The sequence below is a fragment of the Rana temporaria genome, chromosome 3, assembly GCF_905171775.1.
Source record: "Rana temporaria chromosome 3, aRanTem1.1, whole genome shotgun sequence".
NCBI classification, from domain to species: Eukaryota; Metazoa; Chordata; class Amphibia; order Anura; family Ranidae; genus Rana; species Rana temporaria.
In genome coordinates this window covers 278,026,203-278,049,493 of record NC_053491.1, presented here as the reverse complement: position 1 = coordinate 278,049,493, position 23,291 = coordinate 278,026,203, and the positions used below count along the sequence as shown (strand labels likewise).

The 23,291-nt window shown below is 41.3% G+C and overlaps 1 protein-coding gene across 3 annotated transcripts in view; it reads right to left on the bottom strand.

Annotated features, from left to right (window-relative positions):
- Positions 1 to 4,631: 4,631 nt before the first annotated feature.
- Positions 4,632 to 23,291, bottom strand: part of DOCK2 (dedicator of cytokinesis 2) — a 325,179-nt gene continuing 306,519 nt past the window's right edge. Inside the window, exons 49-52 of one of the 3 annotated variants that reach the window (XM_040344676.1) lie at positions 15,734 to 15,917; positions 13,166 to 13,283; positions 6,189 to 6,328; positions 4,632 to 4,819 (exon numbers count right to left, since the gene is read on the bottom strand). In XM_040344676.1, the coding sequence (XP_040200610.1) occupies positions 4,745 to 4,819; positions 6,189 to 6,328; positions 13,166 to 13,283; positions 15,734 to 15,917 (517 nt within the window). In that variant the 3' untranslated portion in view covers positions 4,632 to 4,744. The remainder of the gene's footprint in view (positions 4,820 to 6,188; positions 6,329 to 13,165; positions 13,284 to 15,733; positions 15,918 to 23,291) is intronic. The other 2 variants (XM_040344677.1, XM_040344678.1) reach the window with 2 other exon arrangements.

Genomic DNA, 23,291 nt, shown 5'->3' with positions numbered 1-23,291 from the left:
TGTCGAATCTTTTCTCTCTATTTTCAAATCTTTTCTCTCTATGTCGCCTCTTCTTCATGTCTCTATAATGACGAATCTTTTCTCTCTATGTCGAATCTTTTCTCTCTATGTCGCCTCTTCTTCATGTCTCTATAATGACAAATCTTTTCTCTCTATGTCGAATCTTTTCTCTCTATTTTGAATCTCTTCTTCATGTCTCTATAATGTCGAATCTTTTCTCTCAATGTCGAATCTTTTCTCTTTATGTAGAATAATATTGGACTAATAGAGTTAAGGTTAGGCACATTCGACCGCAACGAAAACGAAAATAAAGCATTTGTTTATGTCAGATCTTTCGGTTTTCGTTTTCTGTGCTTTCGTTATCGTTTATTAAGACGATAACGAAAATACCTGAAATTCAGATGAAAATGCATTCGGACACAAACGAATGCACATGTCTAGTATTTAATCACCACTGAGGTTTTTTTTGCTAATTAAATGAAAAGCTACCAATTTTTTTTTTTAAAAAACCTTGTTTTTCTTGGTTTCTGTTATAAAATGTTGCAAATAAATAATCTTACTTTATAAATTTAGGTCAAAATGTATTCTGCTATATTTCTTGCATATGTCAGTGTACATTATTTAGTCTGTGTGAAAGTTATAGAGTCAACAATCTATGGTATATATATTTGAAAAATTGTCAATTCTTCTTTCCTCCCCTTCCCTTAGTCCCTAGCTCAGCAAGAGGGCTTGGAAGCATTGTTTCTGCTTAACTGAATACCTTATTGATATTTAAAACTTTGTGCCTTAATATGTACTATGTATGTATTCTGACTCATCACTTTCCTATAATAAACAAAGTAAAAGAAAATTGACCAATCCTGATGTACTGAAGGCCCGGCTCATTTCTTGAGGCCCTAAAATGCCAGGACAGTACATATATCCCCCAAATGACCCCTTTTGGAAAGCAGACAGTTCAAGGTGTTTAGGAAGAGGCATAGCAAGTCTTTTGAAGTTGTAACTTTTTGTCCATAACTTTTGGAAATGTAGGAAATTAAATAAAATGACACCAGGTGATATGTCTGTGCATTGTTTGGCTTTAATAAATTAGAAGTTGGCTTTTATGGTGAGCAATAATCCTTGTTTTGGACTATTTCAAAGTTACATGCAGGGATGGACTGGCCATTGGGACTACAGGGAGCTTCCCGGTGGGCCGATGGCTCGGTGGGCCGGCTTCAGTGACAGCGGACCGCCGCGCTCCTCTGTCTCACCCTTCCCGCAGCGCTCACCTCCTCTCCCTCCCCGCAGCTCTCACCTGGGGGGACAAAGAAGGAGGGGGAGGACCAGAGGAGCAGGGGGATGACAGAGGAGCATGGGGGAGGGGACAGATATCTTACTCAACAGCTATGGCCTGGGAGTTTCTCACTTCTGCCTAATCTTGTGCCATAAGGGGGGGCACCAAACTGATTCTTTGCCCCGGGTGAAATAATGTCTAGCTTCCCCACTGGTACTGCCTATAAGAGTACCAGTACCAGGCATTCTACTCTAATAAAGTAGAACGGTTAGTGGCTGGTGAAGGGGGAGAGGGGGCTTGGTTGGCCCGGGGGGGCGGGGTGCAGGAGTTGTCTGGCCGCCATGGGAGAGACATGTCAAAGTGGGCCAGTCTGGATGAAGTCCAGGGCCAAATTTTTGTCCCAGTCCAGCCCTGGTTACATGTGATCATGTCTGCTTTTGCTTCTTTATGAGGGATGGGTGGTTAGCAGTTTAGAGGATGGAAGATAAAATAGTCTTATGTTTCCCGTTCAATTCGCAGGAAGTGACAATTACACATCAACAGGTATTTTCTGCACTTGCTGAAAATGTTCTTAGCCTAAACAATGAAAACGAATGCATCTAAGGACTTGAACAGTGCAACATATATATATATTTTTTTAAAGATAAGTAATCCATATTCTGCTATTTTGAGCATACGTGTTAATCATACAATTTAATGTATGTAAGTTTATTGTAGCCGTGTTGTGTATTTCTAGCAAAACACCTGAGCATTATGCTTGGTATGAGTTTTAATTATTTTTAAGTCTGGACTGAAAAAAAAATGTTAGCTCAAATAAAATAGCATCCTGTCATTTCAGTCAATAAATATAATTAGAGCAATCGGAAAAACCTTAAACAAATTAATAAAAAGCAAGACATATATAAAATAAATTGAAAATGCTGACCAGCCAAACACTGTATAAGTATAATTTTCTTAGTGCACTGTGAGTATGTGTCACCAAACAAAGTGCCTGCTTACCTCCATACAAATAAAAAGGAAAAACCTTTTTTTTTAGTTTTGGACAGAGTGGAGAGGCATTAAAGCCCCTGTGAGTTTATATTGCTGTCTGTGCCCCTGTTAGGGAGATTCATCCGCTCTATTTGTCCTGTTTACCATTATCATGAAAAGTGAAAGTAAAAAGAAAATCCCAATTTTTGTGTTGTCCCCAGAAAATATTATATGGGAAATCTTCCAATGGGGACACTAGTTCTGGTGACCTGGGGGTCACGTACTGTTTGGCTATGGGACAGGAAGTGAAGGGAAATCTCCTCAATGGGACAGAGATGGCAAAAAAAATCTGACAGGGGTTATTACCCTCGCTTACTCTATCCGAAATGAAAAAAAAAAGTTTTTCCCATAGTTCTACTTTAAACCCAGGTGGATGGTTTCTCTCCTTCTTGATGGGATATAAACTTCTATCCTCACAGCTCCCCACGGGTTATATATAACAGGGCAAAAAGGACAGACATAATGTACTACCGTAATAACTTTTATGTAAACCCTGTTTAAAAAGTTGCACCTACAAAAAGGTAAAAATAATAAAATGTTTAGTAAAAAGGAATCATTCGGCTCACTACCTCTAGCGGCGCGGCTCTGGTGAACGTCACAGAGCTAAACTCCTCCTCCCTGTGGGTTTTGTTTAGATTTTTTTTGCAATTTATTTTATGATATATTTTACAGTTTGGAGGTGTGTCACCACATCTTTATGGGACTTTTTAATAATAGTTTTTGCTGTGCTACACTGATTTACATTTTTGAGTTTATAATTTTAGTCGGCTAAATAAAGCTATATTACCAGTAAATCATGACCATCTTAAAGACTCTCATATGTCCAGTGAAATGAACAACATTAGATGATACACAGAGATTAAACAAATCCTCCTACATAGGTTTTACTTGTTTATCTGCAGTCGTATCTTCCCTACACCCCTTCAAAAAGGTAGAAAAGTGTTAAAATTCTTCCACATCTGTATAGATCACAGAGGAGGGGACAGAGAGGCAGCAGTTACAGTGTGTGAGAGCTGATTGGAGGAAACACACACCCCTTCCACATAGCAGAAGAATTGTGTTTTGAATAGACAAGCTTCATTCCGAGCCTCCTGCCGACTCAAATTTATCTCATATGTCGTGGAAACTTCTCAGAAGTGACTCATGCTGATAACAGAGGAATGAAGCACCAGAAGGAAACAACACTCGGAGCTTTGGAGAGAGATAAGTAAACACTACATATATAAATGCGTTGTTCAGATTCCATGACTGAGGTTTAAAACTACTTTAATGCCGTGTACACACGATCGGTCAAACCGATGAGAACGGACTGATGGAGCATTTTCATCGGACCAAACCGATCGTGTGTAGGCCCCATCGGTTATTTATCCATAGGTTAAAAAAAAGCAATGTTGTTTTAAATTTAACCGATGGATACCATGCTCAGACTAAATTAGGGGACGGGAGCGCTCGTTCTGGTAAAACTAGCGTTTGTTATGGAGCTAGCACATTCATCACGCTGTAACAGACAGAAAAGCATGAATCATCTTTTACTAACACAAAATCAGCTAAAGCAGCTCCAAGGGTGGCGCCATTGGATTTGAACTCCCCCTTTATAGTGCCGTTGTACGTGGTTTACGTGACCGCGTTCTGACAAAATCGTTTTTTTAACGATGGTGTGTAGGCACGACTGACCATCAGTCAGCTTCATCGGTTAACCGATGAAAACAGTCCATCAGACCGTTTTCATCGGATGGACCGATCATGTGTACAGGGCATAAGGCTGCTTTCACACAGAAAGCGCTGGCCATTAGGGGTAAGGCGCTGCTCGTTTTAGCGGCACTTTACCACTGTTTAAAGGGGTCAAAAAATCACGTGTTTGTGGTGCTTACAAAGCGATTTTCAAACGCATCGGAAGCACTGCCAATTCATTGCAATGAACAGGGTCGTTTTGGAAGCACCGTATAAAGCGCTCCAAAACCACCCCAAAGATGCTGCTTGCAGGACTTTTCCAAATGTCCTGCAAGCACCCATTGTAATGAATGGGAGGCAGTTTTCAGGCCCTTTACAGGCACTATTTCTAGCACTAAAAACACCTGAAAACTGCCTCAGTGTGAAAAGAGTTTAAGTGAAAACTTTAATAGGAAAAATATAAAGACTGCAGTTGCTGACCTACTTCTAGAAATTCTGGTTGCCTGGCTAACAAATGAAAAATTTAGCTGGAGCACATATGCAGATAAGGACTTTTTACTTTCCTCAGCTTTGTTTTGATGATAAGAGGCTGGGATAACAGTCAGGTAAGTAGCCTTTCTAGGAGAAAGTGAACAATGGCAGACACCCATCCCCCCCCCCCCACCCCCCCTCCATATTTTTTTTCTCATAACAGCACTCTTTAAGACTCGTTGATTATATTTTTATATACTCCACAATGCATGTAAACAGCTTGAAATCTGCAGAAGAACATTAGAGGTCTATCGACAGGGTTTCTGTTGGTAAGTCTGTAGTTTGCTTTCCATCATCAGTAATCTTGGAGGGACGCTGAAATAAAAAATAAAAGTAATTTACTGAGCTTATTATTTTTCTTATGAAAGTCAAATGGACAGCCTATGTATTTTCTGCTACCAAGAATTTAGAAAACATCATGGCAAATGGGTTTTAAATTTAGAAAAAGTTATGAAAGTCTGTATGCTATTCTCAGAGCCACCATTAGGAATCCTCCCACTGGCCTACCTGACAGCTCCCCAACACCACAGCTTACCTTACAGGGCCTGCAAAGCACAGATTTAACACTTTATTGGCATGCCAATTAGAAAGCATCATATGGCATTCCAGAGCAGTGGTGTTTGGACACCACTGCCAGATCCCCTCCAAAACTTCGGCACCCAGCCTTACAAACCAAACATTAGAGATGTTATTCATTCCATAAATATCACCAAACCTTGTAATCAGCTCATTAAAGTCCAAGTCCACTTTGCTGCCATATTGCAGTATTAGATGCAAGCTGAGTATTCTGCTGGGTAATAACATGATTATTATTTAAACCTATCTAACACCAAAGAAAATATGGCAATACTCAGTTTACACTCTTGCCTTTCAGTGTTGAGGACCCAGTTTAAATTTCTACAATCGATCTATGTATGTGCATAGAGTTATAGCATGTCCCATTGTGCTTGTGTTCACTTCCACTGCTTTGTTTCAGTGGAGTACTCTCCTTCACTTTGCTGGATGTTACATTAGGCCACGCATAGGCAGCTCCTGCTGTCTCCCAGGGACCACAGGAGGAAAGGTTTTTATAAAGCATCTGAGGCCTCGTACACACGACCGAGTTTCTCGGTAAAAACCAGCAAGAAACTTGCTGGGAGATATTTTTTGCCGAGGAAACCGGTCGCGTGTACATTTTCGTCGAGGAAACTGTCGAGAAACTCGACGAGCCAAAAAGAGAGCATGTTCTCTATTTCCTTGACGGGAATGGAGAAAATTGGCTTGTCGAGTTCCTCGACAGCCTAACAAGGAACTCGACGAGCAAAACAATGTGTTTCGCCCGTCGAGTTCCTCTGTCGTGTGTACGAGGCCTGAATGTAATTTTGCCCAGAGGTTCTCCAGACCGGTTTGGGCTGTATGGGGAACTACAGATTGAGCATTGGCCACAGCAAGGACTGGGTTAAATGATGCACTGGTGCACCTGGCCAACAATCTCCCATGAGAAATAATGGGTCCCCCGTGAGTCGGCCTGGGGATGATGTGCTCAAGAGACTCAATAGACACAAGAAGAAGATGCATCCCAGATGATTCACCTCACTGTACTCTGCTCCAATTATGAATCAAACTGTTGTCAGGAAAGAAGGTCAATTAGGTGTGCAGCGAGGGCTTTTTTGTAGTCTTTTCAGATAAAAGCGAAAAAACTCACCATTGTTTTAAAAAACTGATTCATCTTGCTTTTCTTTACAGTTTTCTTATCTGTCTCAAATCCAACAATATTTGATTGGCTCATTCTGGGACTTTGATTTTGGTCTTCATATGTTTGGCCAGTGACAGTGAATGTTAATGCTAAATATAAAAACAAAGACAACCATCTGAAAAACAGAGCTACGTGCAAGAAAATTACTGCAATTATGAAACCTGGTTGGCGTAAAAAAAAAAAAAACACTGTTCAACACAGTCATACTAATTTGAGACACTTAGGCCCCATACACACGGGAGGATTTATCCGCGGATACGGTCCAGCGGACCGTTTCCGCGGATAAATCCTCTCGAGGATTTCAGCAGATTTCTCTGCGATGGAGTGTACTCACCATCGCATTGAAATCCGCGCCGAAATCCTCTGGCGATGACGTGCGCGACGCTGTCATATAAGGAATTCCACGCATGCGTCGAATCATTACGACGCATGCGGGGGATCCCTTCGGACGGATGGATCCGGTGAGTCTGTACAGACCAGCGGATCCATCCGTTGGGATGGACTCCAGCAGATGGATATGTTCTGCATGTCAGCAAATATTCGATCTGCTGGAATCCATCCCAGGGGAGATATATCCGCAGAAAAAGATCCGCTGGCGTGTACACACCATAGGATCTATCCGCTGAAACCCATTTGCTGGGATTTATCTGCGGATGGATTCTATGGTGTGTACGGGGCCTTAGGCTCTATTGCAGGGGTGCCCAACCAGTGGCCTGGGAACCACATGTGGCCCATGGAGCCCTCTGATGTGGCCCGTGACCTCCTACTTTGGGATAGCAGGATTGCGGGTTACTGACCTGCCATCGCAGAGCATCAGTGTTCTGAATGATGCCAGTGATAGAGGAAGAAAGCTGCTGCAGAGGGAGCAGAGCTGCATATGCCGATGCTTGCTGTATAGCGCTGTCTCCTGTCAAAAGCGGAGTGATACAAAATACACTCTGCTTGGGACAGCAACAGCCAGGGATACCTGAATGCAAGACTGTTATTAAAGGTAAGGTTATTACTAAAAACTGTAAATATTTGGGCATATCTGTTCTGCAGTGGTTACTGGGCTGCTTTCAAGCTGATCTGCAGGTGCACCGCAGTGCACCTTCGGGTTACCTACACTGAGTCATAGGGGCAGATTCTCGTAGCTCGCCGCATCTCTGCGGCGACGTAACGTATCTCATTTACGTTACGCCGCCGCAAGTTTTACGGGCAAGTGCTTGATTCACAAAGCACTTGCCTGTAAAGTTGCGGCGGCGTAGCGTAAATACACCTACATCCAATCCGATCCACAAAAAAAAAATAGGGGATCTGTTCGCTTTTATCTGGTTGGATTGGATGCAGGAGCCCACAGAGTAGATTGGGCTGTGTCGTGTCTACTCTGCATATACAGAGCGGACACAGATCTGTCTTCCGTCCGCTCTACTTATTGTGGCCCTCGACCAGTTACCAAGTCGCTTATGTGGCCCTCGCTCTTCAAAAGATTGGGCAACCCTGCTCTATTGTTTGTGAACATTCAGAACCTTGTGGATGAGGTTATTTATTTTATTTATCTGCAAATAATGTTTAAGAATTTTTTGCTATGATTCTTCTATTCTCCTAATCCACAGAGTTGCTGTGAAATAGTGATCGAATAATTGAACCTCTTGGACTGAACAGTATTGAAGGTTTACCCATTGGATTAGAACTTGTCTGTGGTTAAAGAGCACTTTTGCCTGTCTTACAGAAAGAGGCAATAAGGGAGGGTGAGTGTATTTTCAGTTGTGGGTGGAGATGCTTCAAGGTGCCAGGAGGAAGAAGCAGCTGATCAAGAAAGGACACTGCATAAGTTGTTTGCACTGTGGTGGAAGACGATTGATGATGTCATTTTCACAGGCCTTTTTAAAACAATGTTTGTTTATAGTTTGATTATTGTAACATTTTATATTTTCTTTGATAACTTTAAGGCTTCTTTCACACAATCTGCCCACAAAGATCCGCCTGTCCATTTTTCAGGTGGATCTGAGTGGGTCACCCATTGACTTGTATGGGCAGGCGGATGTCAGCAGAGATGTGTCCGCTGACACCTGCCTGCCATCCGACCCGACAAGATCGGGTGAAAACGGGTATGCTGTCCGTTTTCATCTAATCTTCCCATAGAGAACAGAGGGGCTCTGACAGGTTGGTCCCTGCACAGTAAGTGGAGACGGACCTGTCATCTGCCTGCTCAGCGGGGGATCAACGGAACGAGCAAATTCGCCCCGTGCGAAAAGGGCCTTACTGAGTGAGATGGATATTTTATAAATTATTAGATTTTTGGTGGAGTAAGATTTAGTTACATAGTTAGTCAGGTTGAAAAAAGACACAAGTCCATCCAGTTTTTTGTGCTTTTTGTCACATATTTATAGTACTTAGGGCAGTGATGGCGAACCTTGGCACCCCAGACGTTTTGGAACTAGATTTCCCATGATGCTCAACAACACTGCAGAGTGCATAAGCATCATGGGAAATAAAGTTCCAAAACATCTGGGGTGCCAAGGTTTGCCAATCACTGACTTAGAAATTCATGTAATTGTGAAGCATGTAAAGCTGCATCACTAAAGTATATTAGTTTAATGCAAATTCAGTTTTAACATTAGATGTAGCATCTAATTGTGGGGAGTTTTTAGAGGGTAGTCAATTAAAGTTTGCACGTGGCAGTAATCATAAACAAGAAGTAGGGAGAGAAATACTATTAGTTATTTGTTATGTATTTAGAATGCACGGTATGTATAAAAAAAGACCTGCAAGCAATATTATCATGACTAACTAAAGATTATTGACAAGAGTTTTAGCCATATAGTTTTGGCATGGGAGTTTGGAGTCCTTGAAAACTCAATCATATATTAAAGGTGTTGTTAAGGCAGAAGTTTTTTTTTCTCTTAATGCATTCTATGCTGGCTGTCAATCAAAGTCAGTCAGCCAATCAGGGGGGAGAGGGGGCGGGCCGGGGCTCTGTGTCTGAATGGACACACGGAGCTGTTACTCAGCTTATAGGAAGCTGCTTACTGTGGGGGCACTCGATAGGATGGAGGGGCCAGGAGCAGCAAAGAGGGACCACAGAAGAGGAGGATCCGGGCTGCTCTGTGAAAAACCAACTGTAATGACATGTTTTTTTGTTTTTGTTTTTTAAACAAGACTTTACAATCACTTTAAATGCATTAGAAGGCGAGGCCTAAGCACACATGCAAGTATATGCATAAGTTCCATGCTGGTGCACCTTTAAAATAGATTGTTTTATTGTTTTTAATAAAATTGAATGAGATGGCATCACACTATTGAAGTTTTTTTATTTGTACCATGGTGAAGGTGGAAAATTATAAGGGTAAGCCTGAGAATTGTGGCTAATGAGAGATGCTGCAGACCTTTATGTAATAAAGTCATCTCTGTGAGTTTTATTTTTACATAGATTGTGGGATCCCATTTGGTTTACTTAAATCACACATGTGGTAGAGATACATTTTTTGCAAGAGGATGCCTATAGATATTGCAAGAAATATTGTATACATTTATATACACATGTGACGTTACATAGTTAGTTAGTCAGGTTGGAAAAAGTCCATCTAGTTCAACCATAAAAATAAATAAAATAATAATTATCGTACAATCCAATATACCCAATTCTATACCCACAGTTGATCCAGAGGAAGGCGAAAAACCCCAGCAGAACACGATCCAATTTGCTACAGCAGGGGAAAAAATTCCTTTCTGATCCCCCGAGAGGCAAACCGATTTAAAGCAATCTATTGAGCTGGCCAGAACCACCTCTGCAGGGAGCCTATTCCACATTTTCACAGCTCTTACTATGTAGAAACCTTTCCGTATTTGGAGATGAATCTCTTTTCCTCTAGACGTAAAGAGTGCCCCCTTCTCCTTTGTGTTGACCGTAAAGTGAATAACTCAACACTAAGTTCACTATATGGACCCCTATATATTTGTACATGTTGATCATATCCCCCCTTAATCTCGTCTTCTCAAGAGTGAATAAATTCAGTTCCTCTAATCTTTCCTCCATGCCTCCTATCCATTTGGTTGCCCTTCTCTGCACTTTCTCCAGTTCCCCCAATATCCCTTTTGAGAACTGGTGCACAAAATTGAACTGCATATTCCAGATGAGGTCTTACTAATGATTTGAACAGGGGCAAAATTATCTCTCTCTCTGGAGTCCATACCTCTCTTAATACAAGAAAGGACTTTGCTCGCTTTGGATTGCATGTCATTATTGAGCTTATGATCTACCAAAACCCCCAGATCCTTCTCCACTACGGATTCCCCCAGTTGTACTCCCCCCTAGTATGTATTATATTCTTAGCCCCAAGTGCATAACGTTGTTACTAGCACTGTTATTTCAGAAACAAAGAAGGTCACTGTTTCTAGTTCTCAATTTTTTTTTATATTTCTGTTGTTATAAATTTTATGATGTGCACAAATGGATATTATGATAACAGTTATTGTTTTGTTATATAATTTTACAGTGCGCTGTGTTATTATTTTTAAGGGTTTCTTGCTGTGGTGCTGGGGTTCCCCACCCTGGGCCAACATATTCGTGTGGGAGAGGGGTGCATTAACAAAAACAAGGGAGTGCTTTGATATGCGGAATAAGCACCTCCATAGCACCCACAGACCTCTGTTAGCAAATATCCGAAATTTGACAACAGTTCACCACTGGCTGCTGTAACTTCACCAATAAAAAAGTCACAGAGGAGGTCTTTTACTACTCTTTTCCTCTTCTGGGTTCTCTCTGAGGACATCATCTAATGCAAATCTGAGTAGAGGAAGCAAGTAGTGAAATACCACCTCTGTGACTATTAGCTATGTTTACAGCAGTAAATGCTAAAGTAAATGCAGAAGTAAATGCTGAAGTAACAGCAGTGAGCTGCTACAATGCCATGTAAGACTACCAAACTGCCAGGAATCAGAGGGGGGCTTTTGGGTTGGGTCGCAAGTGCCTGTATCTATTCTCTGAAAAAAACTTGATTATTTTTGTCACAGTTTTCAGCACCTAGTGGCACTTTTATAACTGCACATTTGTTATAGTATTGTTTAAAGCACATACAAAATAGCTTTCTTATTATCTCTACAAATTGCAAGTGTAGCATCCTGGAGTTTAGGCAGGGTTGCTCCTCACAAATTTACTTGCCAGAAGTAGTTATTCTGGTTGATTGGTAGAGATCTATTGATTTCTTCCTAAGTTTGGCCTTGTTGCACTTTTCTACCACTAGGTGGCCGGGTACTTGGTGGTACTAGATATGAGAAGGGCAACGCAAGGTCAGGTTATGGGTATAAGGGGTGTCTCAACCATCAAGCAGGGGTTTTCCTGGATCTCTTGGCCTGCTGGGAGAGCCTATATATTCAGGTGGAGTCAGGTGACCTATGTTCTGTGCCACCTGGATGGCTGTCTAGGTGGACATGTGTCGTATTGCTCTGGCTGCTAGGCTGCGGGGGTGAGGTCTATCCTGGGCACATCTGGCTGCTAGGCTGTCTGAGGGCCAATCCAGAAGCAAGAGAGGGACCTAGCAGAGAAGTGGGGGTGACGCATGAGGAAGATACCGCCATGAAGTTTGGAGGAGCTCAAGGGATCCAGTGGCAGTAAATCAGTGGGCCTAGTGAGAGACCAGGAGCTCAGTGTGCTGAAGAACTACAAGGAGCGATTGTAGTGAAAGTAAAGGAACTGTTAAACTTTGTGTTAGGAACTGTTAAAGACTGTTACCATAGGAGACAGCATTCCTGCACAGGCAGATGTGGCATCTTGCTGGATGCCTTTCCCTGCATGGCTGTCCTCCTATTGAAGTCTCAGGCCTCGTACACACGACCGTTTTCCTCAACAAAATCCATCAAGAAACTTGGTGGCAGAGCTTTTTTGCAGAAGAAAACGGTCGTGTGTATGTTTTTCGTCGAGAAAACTGTCGTAAACCAGCCCGACGAGAAACACGACAAGGAAATTGAGACTCCCGACGAGAAAAAAGAGAACTTGTTCTCTTTTTTTCTCGTCGAGATCCACAACAGTTTTCTCGACGAAAAACATACACACGACTGTTTTCCTCTGCAAAAAAGCTCTGCCACCAAGTTTCTTGATGGATTTTGTAGAGGAAAACGGTATGCTTAGAAACCCATGCATGCTCAGAATAAAGTATGAGACGGGAGCGCACCTTCGGCAAAAGTAGTGTTCGTAATGGAAATAGCACATTCGTCACTCTAACAGACAGAAAAGCGCGAATCATCTCTCAAACTTTTACTACACGCAGTAACATGAGATTAGCAAAGTCGCACGTGTTGTACGTCACCGAGTTTGAGAACGACGAGATTTTGTCTTGACAGTGTGTACGCAAAGAAAGCTTGACAAGATTCTCGACAAGCCTGACAAGGAACCCGTCCAGGAAAACAATGTTTCTTTTATGACGAGTTTCTCAGTCGTGTGTACGAGGATTCAGAGTCTGCCAATTAATCTTGCAACTACCTAAGGGTGTCCTGGCCATGATCCTCTCTCCCCCAAAAAGTTTGTTAAGAGAAATGAACTTTCTTTTGCGTTCAAGAAGTGTCTGACGGCCAATAACTTGAACTACTTTGAAACCCACCATGCCTCACAGCCCACTACATACAGAAGTATGTCAGCTATCCCTGGCTCTGGAGGTTCTCATTAGATCAAAGGAGGCCTGGGACCTTGCTACACAAGTATTAAACAACACAATACTTCCCCCTCCCCCTTAGACTTCAATGGGGTTTGCCACAAAGTTCATGAATTTCAAACTTTGAGCAAGGTTTGCAAAACTGTTTAAAAACTGAACCCAAGCACAAATGCTCATCCCTATCTGTAACTGTATGTGTCCTTCCAAAGTTCAACCTGATTAGTCAGTAATGCATACCAGTTCCATTCATTCTAAATAAACCCATTTATGAATTGGAACACATTAGTTAAATTGTACCTGGAATTGTTGGCATGGATCGGCTTGCAAAGCTCATTTGCTTGAGAACAGAAGCTTGAGGTGCTGGATTATGGTCTGAAAGATTGGTGTCACTCCTAAACTCCTGTTTCTTGGAAAGCTGTAAAATATATCATTTGAAAATTATTATTTTGCATCCTTCAAATGTCATATTGTCTCAGGTTTGTCCATTTTATTATGACTCTACAACAATAGTTTTCCAAACCAAGAATACACAATAGTCATTTGACAGCTGTGCAAGTTTGTCCTGCTATTTTGTGGCATTTCCGTGACTGCCACTATACCGCACGGCAACGTTTGTGCCATGCGTGCAAATCCACTATGAGGTTTCGTTTTGGCCACTGTCACTTCATAGTCAATGCTAATAGAAAGTAGACCTGCACGATTCTGGCCAAAATGAGAATAACGATTTTTTTGCTTAGAATGAAGATCACGATTCTCACGGCGTAAAATCTTTTACATTTATACAAAAAAAAAAGGCTAACTTTACTGGCTAGTTTTTTTTTAAATTCATTAAAGTAATTTTTTCCAAAAAAATTGCAGTTAAAAAGACTGCTGCGCAAATACAGTGCAACATAAAATATTGCAGAAACCGCCATTTTATTCTCTAGGGTCTCTACTAAAAAATTATATAATGTTTGGGGGTTCTAAGTAATTTTCTAGCAAAAGAATAATGATTTTAACTTTAAAAGAGCTGTCAGAAAAAGGTTTGGGGCCAGATTCATAAATGATGTACACCGGCGTATCTCCATATACGCCGCCGTAATTTCAAATGTGCACCGTTGCATCTTTACGCCAATTCACAAAGCGAGATACGTCCAAAAACATGGCTTCAGCCGTCCGACGTAACTTGCCTACGCCGGCGTATCGTGGGAGCATAGTTACGCTGGATGCATTCGGAGATACACCGATTCACGAACGTACTTGCGTAAGGCGTACGACCGGCGTAACTTTACCCCTCATTAAGCAGGGGTAAGTCATGTTAAGGTATGGACGTCGGAAACATCGGAACAGCGTCATATTTTACGTCGTTTGCGTAAGTCGTACGTGAATGGGGATGGGCGTAGGTTATGTTCAGGTCGATAAAGCATTGAGCCGACGTAACTTAGGGAGAAAATTTGACGTGATACTGAGCATGCGCCGTTCGTTAGGCGCGTCATTTACGTGGGGTCACGATTCATTTCCATACAACACGCCCCCTACCAGCCTACTTTGAATTAGGCAGGCTTACGCCGCCGCAACTTACGGAGCAAGTGCTTTGTGAATACTGCACATGCCTGTCTAAGTTGCGGCGGCGTAGTGTAAATAGGATACGCTACACCCGCACAAAGATGCGCCCAGATACGTGAATCTGGCCCTTGGTGTTTAAGTGGTTAAACATTCCTAATTTACATACAGAAGTTTATTGCTTTGATGTACAAGTCAATGTTATACAATGTTTAGACTTAACTTTCCACTGATAAAGAATGTTTTCAAAACTTCGCTGGCTGCCCAGACTTGGCAGATTGCCCAGACTTTGACTTTTGGCTGAGAGCAGACAGGAAATTCTTTGCATACCAAAGTGCAGAGAGAAAATTCTTTGCATGTCAAAGATCGTGAAACCCTGTGTCAAGAATCGCAACGGAAAAAAGATTGCGATAACGATTCTTGACGATTAATCGTGCAGCTCTAATAGAAAGCAAATCTTTCTGGTCTTTCAGTGGTTAACTTGTTAAAGTTAACCTGTGCTTCCCACCATCCCTTCCCAGCAGCACATAGTCACCTTTCTTTCCTTCCCCCACTGGTCCTATCAACCCCTAGAAGAGTGGAAGCCCAATGAAAGCTGGTTGATTACTTTCTACTTGACCTGACATGACAGCTCTAGGCCAATCACCAAGCACCAGCATTGTCACTTGTGAAGAAGAGTCGGTCACATAATCCCCCACACCCGGAAGTATTGGCTGGTCAAATAACTTTGTCAAACAGCTTAGCATGGGAGAGCAGAAGCATAGCACCTGCTCCTCATGCTAAGGAGGGTGTAAGTTCAATCAACTTGTTACTGTGACTTGCACGATTCAAAAAGATTAGTCTGCTACATTTTTTATACAATGTGGAGCCCCAAGCCCGGAGTTCGGCTTACATTGTTACATAGTTACATAGCAGGGGAGGTTGAAAAAAGTCCATCAAGTCCCACCTATGTGTGTTTAATTTTATGTCAGGATTATATCCCTGTATGTTGTGATCGTATGATGTGGCTGATATTATACTGTAATACAAACAGGAGAAAAATCTGTTTCTATAACTGTTTAGTATTACTTTAAGATGCGATCAAGCTGGGCTTGGGAAGGTGGGGGTTAATACAGAGGTACTGTATCATTTTTATTTGTGTGATACCAAACATTTTAAATAACAATGAATTTCCAATAAAAATATATTAAGGCATTACTGTGTTTGAGAAATTTGTAGCACAATTGGAAGATTATTGATTCAGTTCCTGAGCTTAGAATTAGACAAAACCCTTCCAGGATACCCATGGTCTGTTAGTAAAAGAGATATGGTAGTAAAACGTACTCTCTTGGACTCAGATAATGATGTTTCCGAAGCAGTTTTTTCATCAGCAAACACTACACTGCTTCTTTTATTTTTTTTACGAGACCTTCGCATTTTTACTTCAGTTTCACTTGTTACGGGAACTGGACACGCGTCGTTTCCTTGAGGTTTTGATTTGGCCACTGTCACTTCATAGTCAAGGCTACTAGAAAGTAAAGGATGATATGATCAGCATGATTATGCAAAATAAATTTCTCATAAATCATAAAAAAAATTATATTACAATTAACCATGAAATAAACAATAGAAAACTGGAGGAATTTAAGAGCCAGTTAGCGAAAATAACCAGAGAATGACTACTACCGGTACTCTCCAAGACAAATACCTCAGAACACTTTTAACTCTGAACCTTAATCACATGTCTCTCAAACTCTGTTTTCCTTACTCCAAATCCGAGTAATTCCTAAAGGGGTAAATTCACTTTTGTAAGAAAAAAATATCAAATAAAAAAATAATAATATCTCATACACAATTGTGACACAAGTCATATTGTAATTGAATGTTATTAAAAATTACCTCTGCGATTTTCTGTAAAATGTAATGCTCTATGGCTACCTGGAGGCTTTCTGTACCCAGATGGTGCACAGAATATCCCATAAATGTAATTTTCTGCTTGTGTGATTGGCTTATAGATTTTTCCAGAAGTCTGCCCTAAGATACAAGTCAGATTTTTGGCATCCTTTGCAACAAAAAATTCCTTTTTGAGAGATACTTCCAAAGGGAAACCATGTCTACAGAAATTCAAACCTTGACAATTTCCTAATTAGAACCTTGTGAGTTCAGCAACTGATTGATAAATATAAAATCTCTCCCATACTGATTCACTTGGGCACAAACAAATAAACAGCGATTTCTTCAGAATAACAAAAGGTAGGAATCTGCAACAAAGTTTCATACCTCCGGTTTCCCATTATCTACTATGCTGTTTTTCTATTGTGGGGTTTGGCTCTTATGTTTTTAATATTGTACAGTTTTTTATGTCAATAAATATATTTTATGTTAATTTTTTGTTGTGTTATCAGTGCCCAGAAAAGTCCTAGTCAACACTCCCATGACTAATGATCATTTACGGGTTAGACGGCACTAGCAGCCCTCACCCTATGCTCATCCGGTCCCATTCTTGCAACATTGATCATTAAGATGTTTTTTTTTCTTAAAAAAAAAATAGTTACTCTTTAACCTATCACAAAATGTTTTCAGGTATTCTCATGTCTCATGTAAAACACAGTTTCAGCACTATGGAAAGCTCAGAATGACATACGAAAGGATAAAATAGGTAGGTGTCACACTGTTTTACTTAAGTGTGTATACTGAATAGGGCCATCTATTTTAAAGACTGGATACACTATACTGTATAGCAGGGATATGCAATTAGTGGACCTCTGGCTGTTGCAAAACTACAAGTCCCATTATGCCTCTGCCTCTGGGTGTCATGCTTGTAGCTGTCAAGGTCTTGCTTTGCATCATGGGACATGTAGTTCTGCAACAGCTGGAGGTCCGCTAATTACATATCCCTGCTATATAGCAACAGAATGAGTAGCCTGTAAGATTAAAGCAGATCAAACTACATTGGATGTACTGTTTTTGTTTACAAAATATGGTTTACTCTTATGAACCCTTCCACATGGGGCGGATCCACTTTCAGCGGGAGATCTCTCTGCTGAGCCGGCAGATGACAGGTCCCCCTCTGCTCACTGAGCGGGGAGGGGCGTTTCAAGCGCCGCTGCTTGCTATGGAGAGATCTGACGAAAACGGACAGCTTGTTCGTTTTCATCAGATGTCATCTGATCCGATCCACCAGGATGGATGGCGATGTAACGCCATCCGTCTGATATTAGTGGATCAGGTGTCAGCGGACATATCACAGATTTCATTTGGTTTGTTTATTCATGGACTCTTTATTTATTTATATTATTTATATTCATATTTAATTGTTTTTTTTTGTAATTATATTTATTGCGTTTTCGTACATGACAACACAAACACAACACTTAACATACCACCAGGTAGGCAACATACCTACCCCAACAGTGGCCACGCAGAGCCCAACTCAAGAATAAAAAAAAAAAACATAGTTCAACCTAAATTCCCCCACCCCCTCCCCCCACAATTGTTTTTTATTTTACTGTAAGTGGGTAGCGCAACAAATAAGTGACATATATACGTATGTAGTTGCATACTTAGTTAGGTTGAAAAAAGACACGCCGGCTGTATCACGGGAGCGTGCCTGCAAGCTAACCCCTTGGGAGAGATCTTTCCATGAAGGGGGTTAGCTGATGTGGGAGGAGCCGAGACAGCCTCCGAGGGACCCCAGAAGACCAGGATTGGGGCCACTCTGTGCAAAACAAGCTGCACAGTGGAGGTAAGTATGACATGTTTGTTTTAAAAAAAAAACGGGAACCTTTAGTGTCCCTTTAACAAAGAATCCAGGTATTTTTTTAAAGCAATCTACTGAGCTGGCCAGAACCAGCTCTTGAGGAAGTTTATTTCACATTTTCACAGCTCTTACTGTGAATAAACCTTTCCGTATTTTTGAGATTAAATCTCTTTTCCTCTAGACGTAAAGAGTGCCCCCTTGTCCTTTGTGATGACCTTAAAGTGAAAAACTCAACACCAAGTTCACTATATGGACCACTTATGCATTTATGGATGTTGATCATATCCCCCCCTTAATCTCCTCTTCCCAAGAGAGAATACATTCAGTTCACCCAATCTTTCCTCAAAGCTGAGCTCCTCAATCTGGAATATGCAGTTCAGTTTTGGGCACCAGTTCTCAAAAAGGATATCGGGGAACTGGAGAAAGTGCAGAAACGGGCAACCAAACTAATAAGAGGCATGGAGAAGCTCAGCTATGAGGAAAGATTAGAGGAACTGAATCTATTCCCTCTTGATAAGAGGAGATTAAGTGGGGATATGATCAACATGTACATGCAGTCTCACTGTACCATACCTCACTGTGCCCATTGTAGTCTCACTGTGCCCATTGCAGTCTCACTGTGCCATACCTCACTGTGCCCATTGCAGTCTCACTGTGCCATACCTCACTGTGCCCATTGCAGTCTCACTGTGCCATACCTCACTGTGCCATACCTCACTGTGGCTATTGCAGTCTCACTGTGCCATACCTCACTGTGTCCATTGCAGTCTCACTGTGCCATACCTCACTGTGCCCATTGCAGTCTCACTGTGTCATACCTCACTGTGCCCATTGCAGTCTCACTGTGCCATACCTCACTGTGCCATACCTCACTGTGGCTATTGCAGTCTCACTGTGCCATACCTCACTGTGTCCATTACAGTCTCACTGTGCCATACCTCACTGTGCCATAACCAAATTGTTGTCACAAGATATAAAAAAATATTTACAAAAATGTAAGGGGTGTACTCACTTTTGTGAGATACTGTATGTATGTAGTTTGTATGAAAACATGGCAGCCTGCTTTAAAGCAACATGCATTTATGGAGGCATGTGTTTATGAAAGCATGCAAGTATGTGCTTATGCAAATATACATTTAGGCAAAACACAAAAGTGCGTTTGCATTTAAGCATTTAATGCATTTATGGAGGCATGTGTTTATGAAAGCATGCAAACACGCACTTATGAAATACTTGCCAATGGAAACATGCATTTACAAAATAAGCAAGCATGCGTTTATGAAACGCGTTTATGCAACATATATTACGCAACACGTATCTATGAAAACATCTGTCTATGCAACATGCATTTATACAACCATGCATCCACGCAAACACATATATCTATGCAACATGCATACACACTTATGCACACACATCTATACAAACACGTGCCTATAAAAACCTGTGTCTATGCCACACGTGTCCACGCCTGCCGCGGTCAGCATTGGGGGGATGCATTCTGGGCGAATGGGCACTGTTTGCTTGTTGGGCGTGGGGACCACAGGGTGGGTGGCCGGAGTCCTCTGCAAACATGTGCCTATGCAAGCTTGTGTTTATTTAAGCAAGCAAGCATGTGTCTATGCAAATATGTGCCTAAGCAAGCAAGCATTATGAAACATGTATACTATGCTGCACCTGCTCAACTGTACCTGGGCCCATTTTAGTTTTAGTCGGGTTTAGCTAAGTACATAGGCATCCAATGCAGCCTCTATGCTGCTTCAACAGTTTTTTCACACCTGAGCAATTTGGGACTGCAAAATCGCATGACAAGTCATACCCTATTATTTCCATTCATTACCATTACCATTCATATCTGTGCATCTTCAAGTTGCAGCGACTTCAAAGTAGCCCCCGCACTACCTAGGTCCGACTTTGACACGATTTGAGGTCTATAGACCTCAAGATTACACAGGCATTGCTTCAAGTCGCTGCAAAGTCACGTCAAGGTCACGGTAAAAAAATGCGGGAACACAAGTCCTCCAAGTAGGGTTGTCACATCATCCCTTTAATCCAGGACACATATTAATTACACAGGCTGATTTAATGCAGATAAGGTACCAAGTGAGTTTAATTACCACCTTAATCAACCACAGAACCAGTGTTACTTGGCGCCCAGAGGATGTCATATGACGTCTTGGGCTTTGTGGTACTTTGAGGGGCTATATCTGAATGATGCCTGAAGCTACAGGCATCATTCAGATATCGGCATTTTCAGCCGGCGATTCCCTACACCATAGGAATGATCATAGTGGCTGTTCTGCCACTTGATCATTCCTCTGGTGCTTCTACCGACATAAAGAAAAGAAGAGGTACAGCGCAAATTCTAGTGTATAGAAATTCTGATGTGATACCAAAAAATTCCTGGCGTGACACAAATAAGTGAAGGTGACACAAAATCGTAAGGTCAATTGCTATGCATCACTGAAACTAAACAATTGACTATAAAATAAAAATGCACGTGAAAAACAAAAATAACTTGTAAATGAAAACAATATATGAATGTGTATAAAGTCTGTGAATGAATGAGATTGTGCAAGCAAAAAAGACTACAGGTGAGGTATTAGTCCATATGCTCCCAGATATCTTAAAGAAAACTTCTTTAAAAGAGTGAACTTCACAGCGAATGTCTTCAGAGAAAAGGATAGTACAGGGCTGACACAACCTTCCACCAAGGCACACCTGAGTGACAAAACAATGCCCTTACCAGATGTGGAGACCACAACGGTGGTCAGACTGGACCCGGGTATATTTAGAGTCACCCAAATGACTGTATGTAGCACACTGGATCTGCTTCAAGCTATTTCCCATCGGTCAGAACGGATGAATGGCTCAGATGCAAAAAGAAAAGAAAAGGGCCCATAGTGCAACTTTGCAAAACAATTTAATGATCAAAGTAAAATATTGCACTTACAGATAAGTGGCCTGCATTCTGACGTTTTTCACGCTAACCTGAACTGACCCAGGAAGGGGGAGCCATAGAGGACGCCGAGATCCAGCTTTTGAAACCGCACTTTGTGCACCTTATTGGGCTTATGATTCTCCACCTATCTGTAAGTGCAATATTTTACTTTGATCATTAAATTGTTTTGCAAAGTTGCACTATGGGCCCTTTTCTTTTCTTTTTGCATCTGAGCCATTCATCCTTTCTGACCGATGGGAAATAGCTTGAAGCAGATCCAGTGTGCTACATACAGTCATTTGGGTGACTCTAAATATACCCGGGTCCAGTCTGACCACCGTTGTGGTCTCCACATCTGGTAAGGGCATTGTTTTGTCACTCAGGTGTGCCTTGGTGGAAGGTTGTGTCAGCCCTGTACTATCCTTTTCTCTGAAGACATTCGCTGTGAAGTTCACTCTTTTAAAGAAGTTTTCTTTAAGATATCTGGGAGCATATGGACTAATACCTCACCTGTAGTCTTTTTTGCTTGCACAATCTCATTCATTCACAGACTTTATACACATTCATATATTGTTTTCATTTAGAAGTTATTTTTGTTTTTCACGTGCATTTTTATTTTATAGTCAATTGTTTAGTTTCAGTGATGCATAGCAATTGACCTTACGATTTTGTGTCACCTTCACTTATTTGTATCACGCCAGGAATTTTTTGGTATCACATCAGAATTTCTATACACTAGAATTTGCGCTGTACCTCTTCTTTTCTTTATTTTGCTTTAATATTTGTATCTATATTTTTGGTACTAGCAGCATTTTCAATTTTTTGTTTAGCGCAGTGTTTTTCCCGTTTTTTTACAAGCTTCTACCGACACACCTGTGCGATCGGTGAGTCGATGACAGGAACCGCCGACCCCCGGATGCAAATCATAGAGATCTTCGGCAGACCAGATGGTCGCCGAAGTCTCTATGATCATTGGAGGCCGGGCACGATGTTATGACGTCACGCCCGGCCTCTGCATTCATAAAAACGGCGCCGCTTTGGCTGTGAAGCGGTGGTAGTTTTTTATTTTCTATCCTTCCCAGCCTAGAGGTGTGATGTGGAGTCCTATTGACCCCATATCTCACCGTAAAGAGGTCCTGTCATGCCATATTCCTATTACAAGGAATAAAAGTAAATACAAAAATATACATAGGAATAAAAGTGATCAAATTTTTTTTTTTTTAAAGTGTCAAAATATAAAAAAAAAAAGTAAAATTAACAATAATAATAATAAAAAAAAATGTTTTTAAAGTGCCCCTGTCCCCGTGAGCTTGCACGCAGAAGCGAACGTATACGTGAGACCCGCACATATGAAATTGGTGTTCAAACCACACATGTGAGGTGTCGCCGCGAACGTAAGAGCGAGAGCAAAAATTTTAGCCCTAGACCTCTGTAACTCAAAAAATGTAACCAGAAAAAAAAATTTAATCGTTGCCTATGGAGATTTTTAAGTACCGAACTTTGTCATCATTCCATGAGCGTGTGCAATTTTGAAGCGTGACATGTTAGGTATCTATTTACTCGGCGTAACTTCATCTTTCACATTATACAAAAAATTGGGCTAACTTTACTGTTTTTTTTTTTTAAGCATGATACTGTGCGAGATAAAAAGTTTCAATGACCGCCATTGTATTCTCTAGGGTCTCTGGTAAAAAAAATGTATAGTGTTTGGGGGTTCTATGTAATTTTCTAGCAAAAAATAGCAAAAAAAGATGATCTTTACATGTAGAAACGAAGTGTCAGATTTGGCCCGGGCCTGAAGTGGTTAATGTGTGTCCTGGATTAAAGGGATGATGTGGCAACCTTACCTCCAAGGTCACCGATGCCCATGTTCTTCCAAACATGTGCTTATGCCACATGTATCTAAGCAACATCTATGCAAGCCATGTGCTTATTCAAACATGCATTTAAGCAACAAGCTTGCAAGCATGAATACTATATGCTGCACCTGTCCAACTGCACTTGGCCCCATACTAGTTTAGCACATATGCATCTCATGCAGCCTTTTTCTACTTCAGATCAGCCTAAAATGCACTTTATTCTGAAGTTTGCAAGTATGCACCTGTACCCATACTAGTACATGCCCCATACTAGTTTTGTGCCAAATGCACATTATTCTGGAGACACAACACTTTAAAGTGCACTGTTACCCATACAGAGGT